General features: G+C 39.3%; 1 protein-coding gene across 1 annotated transcript; it reads left to right on the plus strand.

Moving 5' to 3' along the window:
* Positions 1 to 6: 6 nt before the first annotated feature.
* LOC100548761 (arylamine N-acetyltransferase, pineal gland isozyme NAT-10) lies at positions 7 to 5,911 on the plus strand. Its single transcript, XM_010718090.2, has 2 exons — positions 7 to 1,574; positions 3,933 to 5,911. The coding sequence occupies exon 2, from the start codon at positions 3,938 to 3,940 to the stop codon at positions 4,808 to 4,810; it is 873 nt and encodes a 290-aa protein (XP_010716392.1). The 5' UTR covers positions 7 to 1,574; positions 3,933 to 3,937; the 3' UTR covers positions 4,811 to 5,911.
* The last annotated feature ends 2,177 nt before the right edge of the window (positions 5,912 to 8,088 follow it).

Raw genomic sequence — 8,088 nt, forward strand, 5'->3', positions numbered from 1 at the left:
AAAAAAAATCTTAAGCATAAAATGAGACCAAAATTATCTAGAAGAAAAAGCTGTATTACCATTTTACACAGAAGATCTGTAATGCTGTAATGTTTTTTGGTATTATTTCCAATCTCCTTCTCAACACATTTTTTGCAAATTATTCAGTTCTTTTAATGGTCTGAAACAGAGACTTGGGCTGGACTTGGCCATAAAAAATTTCATAAAGAAAAAAGGAAAGGTTAAGACTTCCTCAAAACAACCCACTATTAGGTGCTGATTAGTTGCTGATGAAGTGAGTTGAGAAACTCATGTCCTATTCCCTTACCAGATATTGGCTTGAAATGAGCTACTCATGTAAGGGAACTTAAAAAAACAAACAGAAAACCCCTACAAACTGTTCAATTCTGTGCGTTCAATTTTAGCTCCTTTCAGAACGATTTTTCTGAAATTGAAATATCAATAGGAGCTGAGACTCTTCAATAGTTCTTGAGAAAAATCAGACTTCTGGTATCTGAAATTGAAGCAATCAATATTAGATCAACCTTTGAAAAATATAATATAAACATTTGGGGCCTCGCTTTCCTCTGACATCACACAGGCACAACAATAAGCTGTGCTGCTGTTTATTATCAGTAGCATTCTGCACAAAAGTCACAATAAAGACAAGATCCTGGAAAAGTGAAGAACTCTGGGAAGTTAAGACATGCTAGCAGTGTATTTTCACAGCACGTTGGATGCAACATGGCGGCCTTTACCTTTCTGATGCTGAGTTTCATGGCAGGTGCTGAACACGATGAGAGTGACATAAGAGCAGTGGTCCTCAGCAGTGTGTGCCTAAAGCTCAGGTACAGCTCCCAGATACAGCTTGACATGGTTTTCATCTTCCCAAGAAGGATCACCATCTTCCCACTTCCGTCAAATGAAGGAGACAGGCTGGACAAGGAGTGAATCACAGCTATATAACATCACGAAGATACAGACAGCCAGTTTTGGGAGAGGAAGTGCATTACTTCGTTCTCATGCAACGTTGTGCCAATAAATGTCATGGTATTTATTACAGCTCCCAAGTAACTACCTGCTGCAGTGGAAGCTTTGAAGGGATCAAGAAGGTTCTGTGTGTGCAAAGGTGGATCATTTCGTACATCCATGGAGCACGGGAAAACACAGCCCGCAACACCTCAGCAACTCCTTGCATCAGAAGGAAGCATATGACTATCCTCCTCCACAAATTGCTCCTTTGCCAAGTAATAATAATGCAATTATAAAAAAATTACAGAACCATTTGTGAATATCTACTGAAATTACGTTACATGGAGAACAAGTTCAGGCTGGTCTTAACCAGCAGAAAACATAAACATCTACTAATGGAGAAGAAACAAAGTTTAATTTGCTCATGGATCAGTGAAGTCCAAACATGTGCATTCATTTTTGGTGGACTCTGCCCTTTCTTGGCACTTAAGATTCAGGAGTGAGGGACTGCAGAGCTTAAAGAAGAAGGCAGCCCCCACAACTTGTATCCACTGCTGGCTCTCCAGGCTGCTGCCCCAGCAATAAGAAACTGCAAACATCAACAAAGAAGGTTATTTTAAGAGGTAAGCTAATTTTCTCAAAACTAACAAACCAACCAAATAAATGGCTTCTTTATGATGGTAAAAGTCATCGGGACCCACATAAGCAAAATTCTCCTTAGCATAAATATTTTTAAAAAGTAGAGCTAAAATAATGGCTTCTTAAAGAGGGCAAAATGATAATGTAATCTCAAATCTTCTGCCTTGCTGCTCTTCAGGAGGAATTCACATGTCTACAAGAGAAACTTCAGCCAGAGCAGTAGATATAAACTCAGAACGACAATCTTTTCTTAAAAGTTAACTCTTTCAGATTTTTAATTACATTGAAGAACGTTGCACATACAAAGGGAGAAAAAGGCCATTTAATAACCAGTAGATCCTGCTTTTTGAAAATAAAATTAAAGTTCTTAAAAAAAAAAAGTTAAAGTGAAATTACAGGCTGTGTTTCGCCTACCTCAGAAAGCCTGTGTGCTGGTATGTTAAGATAAAAGTAGGCAGATATATATATGTTTTAACAGTGAAATTGCTGATAACGTGCATAATCCTAGTAAGGTGTATTTTTGCTTGAATACCTTCATTTGCACATTTAGAAGTAGTCCTTGAAAGTTTTCTTGCTTGCATTTGTAGGATTACCTTTTTAAAATCTAGGTTTTTATCTCCTATGGTTAAGATCTAACATAGATCAACATAGTATTAGGGGACTGCAGAGAGAAATTACCAGTATTACAAACTCAAGAACCAACTTCATGCTGGTGTGATCTACTTAGCATTTAATCTGACTAGGTAGGATCAGATAGACTTGGATTCTGCAAGTCAAAAGAATAAAGTGCCAGAACTTTGTGTTCTACTGAACAAACATTACACTAGAATATCCTCCAGCAATACACTTACATTATCACTGGAAGTTAAATTCCCTTCTGTAGAAGATAACATGCAGCTTTTGATGAGGCTCTCCATTCACTTTGGACAGCTGCTTCTATAACATCCATATGCACATCATAAACCTGTCACTGAAAATCACCTTGAGAAATTCTAGCATGCAGTAAACATTCAGTGGTTCACTGCAGCATTTATCTGAATACAATAGACTTCCCAAGTCACTAATATTAAGTGTCTAAACCTCAGCTTTCTGCATTCACAAAAGATTTCCAACTAGCTTTGCAGGCTGTCAAGAAGCTAAATATTTGCACTAACTCTAGACTGCTGAAATGCTTAGGATTTTCTTTGTAACGGTTCAAGCCTTCAAAACCTTTTATCTCCAGCTCCATGTCCAAGCAGACAATCTACAATATTTTTTACAAACAGTATCTCACCAGACACCTACAGGTCCCAGCCCATGAAGATGGCCAGCAGATTACAATGGGCCATTGTGAAAGCCAGATTGGTGTGCATGACTTTTTATGGCATTAGAAGGCAGAAATTATGTTGTATAGCTCCTCATCCAGCAGACTAGCTCATGAAGAGTCCTATGAAGCCAGGCCAGGAGGTGGGATCAGCTAGAGATAGGACAGACAAAGTATATGCTGAACATAATGCTGTTATGCCTCCTTTGGCAAAAATAAATCAAGTTTTTGGAAAAGCCATGTCTAGAGAGCTTTAAGCCACTCACTGCCCACTTTCAAAGCACCTTGTGGGGCACAGCAAGGACCAGAGATATGCTCTTTGTATTTCAGGTCAGTCGCCTCCATTCAGGTTCATTATTCCTACACCAAAATGAGTTTGTGCAACACTCAGAGCAGACAAGAGACTCAGTGGTCTGTGTCTCTTGAAAAGGTCAAGAGTTTTTTTCCGGATACAATTACCTGAATAAAACTTGACACTTTACAAAATGTGCAGGGAGTATCATTTTCACTTTTTGTAAGTGGTGAAAAGAGACACCTAGAGAATGAGCCATTCGTTTTTTGATCACAGAGTAGTGGCAGGCTCATGAAAAGAACATGTGAATCCTGGCTCAAATTATTTGCCCTCCAACTGTCAGACAACACTGCTTCCCCCACTGACACTCATTTCATTCAGCAGTTAGACTATTTTTCATGAAACATACTGAACACTCCCTAGTGTGATCTTGCATTTCTTCTTAACCCTGCCCTTACAATGCAAGGACATCAAATCCCCATTTTGCAGGCATTGCGTATCAAGCTGCCATTGCATCAGTTGTTTGCCATAGGGATGTCTCCAGGACAAAAAATAAACCCCTGCATGCACTGCTCTTCGGAACTCTGGGAACTGTTTGATGTGAATACTTGTTACCTTTAAAAACTGCTCTGATGAGGTTCAGTAGATTAATGCATCTTTGCAGGCAGCAGCCTGGGCAGTTCTTCACAGCATCATAAATCATTGATGTAAAGAAACAAAACTAAAACACATTTCCTTCCTTCACAGGAGACATGAATCTTGAAGAGTATTTTGCAAGAACTGGGTATAAAGGTTCCCTTGAAAATCAAGACTTGGAAACCTTAACTGATATATTCCAGCACCACATCCGTGCTGTTCCATTTGAAAACCTCAGCATCCATTGTGGGGAGAAAATTACTTTGGAGCTGGAGCATGTTTATAACAAAATTGTGCACAAGAAGCGTGGTGGTTGGTGCATGGAAAATAACCAGCTGTTAGGTTGGGTCCTGAAATGTCTGGGATATGACACCAGCTTTTTGGGAGCATACGTGTTCAACCCACATGAAAACGCATATGCCACCATCATGACCCATCTCCTAGTGAAGGTAGTTATTGAGGGAAAAGCCTACATTGTTGATGCAGGCTTTGGTGTATCCTACCAAATGTGGCAACCAATGGAGCTTGTATCAGGGAAAGACCAGCCCCAGGCTCCTGGTATCTTTCGTTTCACAGAAAAGAATGCCATCTGGTACCTCGAGAAAATGAGAAGGAAACAATATATCCCCAACCAAAATTTCTCTAATTCTGATCTTCTAGAGAAAAAAGACTGTCGGAAAGTGTATATGTTCAGTCTGGAACCACGGACAGTGGAAGATTTCTGCTTTCAGTGCACGTACCTTCAGACGTCTCCAGATTCCCTCTTTACAAAGAAGTCCATCTGCACCCTTCAGACCACTGATGGCTTTCGAGCGCTCATTGGGTGGACGCTCACTGAGACCAAATACAATTACAAGGAAAACATGGATCTGGTAGAATTTATAACCCTTAAGGATGAAGAGGTGGAGAAGACACTGAAAGATAAATTCAACATCACCCTAGAGAGAAAGCTTGTCCCAATTAACATCAAAGGATTTTATACAATCTAGATGACTGGAAAAACCCATGGTAATGCTACACACATACAGTGCTTTCCACGTCTGTGCAATCACTACTGCAAGATTATGGGATTCCCTTGCAGGTGACTGAAGGAAAAATACATTAATACCAGATTAAAGTGAATTTCACTCTGGAGAAAGGAGAAAAAACAGGGATTTAAGACTCATCTGCCAGGTAGATAGAATTATTTTCTGTGAGACGACTGCGGTTCAGTTTTTTGGCACAAATGTAGAGACTGATTTGAATCTGGTTATAAACTTGGGTAAGAAATATCTCAGAGTAATTTTGGAGTGCCTATAGCACATAAATTGGAGTAAGGATTATTAATTGTGATATGCTGCCAACACATTTTCTACGGCCGTTATAGGAAAAAAGTCATCTGTGAGCTTTTAGAAAATGAAGTATACATTTAAAACTTCATTTTTCACAAGATCTAACCACTCACTGCTCATCTCATTACCTTTAATATAGGTTGAACAATATTGTCATCTTTGAAAGGAACATTAGGAGGTATAATTCCTTCACCATCATCCTTAGATGAAAACACAGTACAAAATGAAAATTATCATCATGTGCATCCCTTCTGTCATTACTGCAGTAAACTGCCCAAGGTAATTTTTGGTATGTAGGTATTTTTCCTTTGATGCAAATTGTATATACTGAAGCATTATTGTATCTGATGGGTTCTAAGGAGATACCTACAAGCTTTGCTTCTGATAAATAATCATCCTGTAACTGGTTGAGTGGTGCTTAAATGTCTCAACTAGCTTAGATTTACTTCTACCTCAAATGGGGTATAGAAATTTCATATTTTCAGTATTGCAAATTATTTGTATAAGAGCAGTAGAACAATAAAGCTAACCCTGCTATAGCCTTAAATCTACATTGCTTTTTGTGTACTGCAAATATGGGAGTCCACATGCTATCCCGAATGACTAATGCTTAGCATAAGATCTCTAGTGTGACAAGTTAGTTTCATCATCTGTATTCAGTTGAAAAAAAAAATAAAACAAACCACCATGGAGCCAACCAAATATGAAGAAACTCTTTTCCTTAAAGTATTTAACAATTGCATTTTCCCATTAAAATTTTTTTTAAAAAAAGTTTCCCCCATCATGCTTTTCTGCAAAACACCTGACAAAGAAAACCACTGAAAAAGCAAAAATGCTCTCAAAAATGCTCCATGAGATCAGCAGCAATACTGGAAAATACCCTTTTCCTCCTTTACATGATAATAAAGGAAAACAAAAACATGAAGAGTTGCTGTCTTGCATGCACCATTAGTTAAGTAAATGAGGTCCGCACAATCGTGCTGTTGATCTGCTGGTCAACCCTGCCCACCACAGATTTCTTGAACCAAATAGGCCAATATCAAAATTTGACAGCGTGCTGGAGATGGTAAGTTGTGAGAGGCTCCTGTAAAGAGCTTGCAAGTTGAAGAGAAGATCCCCTACCACGTCCTGTGCTGGCTCCTCCCTGTCCATTGGCCATGGTGGCAGTTCTGCCTGCTCAGAGACAGAGAACTAAGGACCAAGCAGGAAGCAAATGGAGACACTGAAAGATCTTACTGAGGTGGGAACGCTTTTTCTATGAACTAAAGACTTTGTTCTGTAATTTGTGTTCTTACTACTACATCATACTAAGGTCTCATTAAGGGTTTTTACCCCTTTCTAAGTGATTGATCACAAGCTGTTCCTCAAGACCCCAAGGAACATTCTGAGTTTCAGAACACTTACCATCTCCATTTTGGCTGACAGAAAATCCCATCTGCATTCAACCCAGGTCACCAAACCATATTCCTCTATGCAGTGAACTACAGCTGTTCTCTGGTGCTGCTGCCTCTTGTCTTGAGGGCAACCATTTACAGGCTAGTTATTCTGCCTCTGTATTTCTCTAGAGATGTTCCTGCTATTGCTCCCAGGTAATTGCTCAGGTTGTGATGTGCAAGGCATCCTCAAGCTGAGCACTACAGACTCATACTTTAACCATGTCTGTAAAGATGAGATTCGACACAGGTACTCCTTTCAAGTATTATGTTCTTAAGATTTATGGGGTGGGCAATGACTGAAGCTTCAGCCCTTTCTCTGACTCCACCTGTTGATAACAACTCTCTGAGATGGGTTTTTCCTTTCCACGTGACAAGTATAACCAGGTCCTCATCATGCTGCATCAAATCACATAAAGAAAAGTCAACACATACAGGAACAGCTCTACAGTTTAACTAAAGCTCCTGATAAGCTGATGAAAAGTCTGAAGTTATTCAGGTGTGAATGTCAGACCCAAAATGTCTTAAAGGTCTGGGATGAGAATGGTGTAAAAACAAATAAAACCAAACAAACCCAGAGGCCTCCTGCTGCAGTTTTACTAGCAAGGAATTATTATAGAAGACAGATACTCTCCTAGACCAAAAAGAAAAAAAAACAACAAACCAGTAATTAAAGCATCAGCTCTCAGAGAAGCTTGCATTCACATGCAGTAGTGAAACACAGAATCACACAGCTGCAAGGCACTTTGACATCCTTTGCCATCACTATACCTTATTAACAATCTCTCTTTAAGAAAGGTTTGATGAGAGCCGAAGCTATTGTGCAGTTTTAGTTGCAGATTGTTGTTCAAATGAAGCAGAACAAACGTGTAGAACCCCCCACTTTTATAATTCCAAGTAAAATTTACAAGTATAGCATTCCAATTAACAGAAAGATTAGACAATTTCTTTTTAAGTCTGAATTCTGGAGCAGCTCCCAGAATCCCAGCCCAGCTGCCCATTACACACACACAATGCCCAATGGCAATGACAGCCATCCACAATTGTATAATTGTATAATGGAGAATCTTATTAGAAAACAAGACACACAACGGAAGAAACACCGTTCAAACTCCATGGCACCACTGCCCATCCTCCTCCCTCTCCAAAGAGTCAAAGTTTAAGCAGCTCATGCATTACTAAAGTGAAGATTCAGGATGTCTCACTGCAGTTGCACTCCGGTCCAGTAGTTTTTAAGATCCAATTTTAAGCAGAATAAAAATAGCAAAAGAAGAAGCGTGAGCAATAAAGATGAAGTTGTTCAATTCTCACATTTCCAACACTGGCTGTCAAAAAGGGGGACAAAAATTCCACCTGTCAAGAAGTATGTTTAAACTTAACACAGTGAGCTGTCAGCAGGCATGAACTACAACACACTGTTTGTTCACCCTAATAGGTACCTTAGTACAACAGGCACAAACACTTCTCATGTCTGGTAACTCTCTCTGAATTCTGCTTTTTTTT

The sequence above is a fragment of the Meleagris gallopavo genome, chromosome 13 (assembly GCF_000146605.3).
Source record: "Meleagris gallopavo isolate NT-WF06-2002-E0010 breed Aviagen turkey brand Nicholas breeding stock chromosome 13, Turkey_5.1, whole genome shotgun sequence".
Classification (NCBI taxonomy): Eukaryota; Metazoa; Chordata; class Aves; order Galliformes; family Phasianidae; genus Meleagris; species Meleagris gallopavo.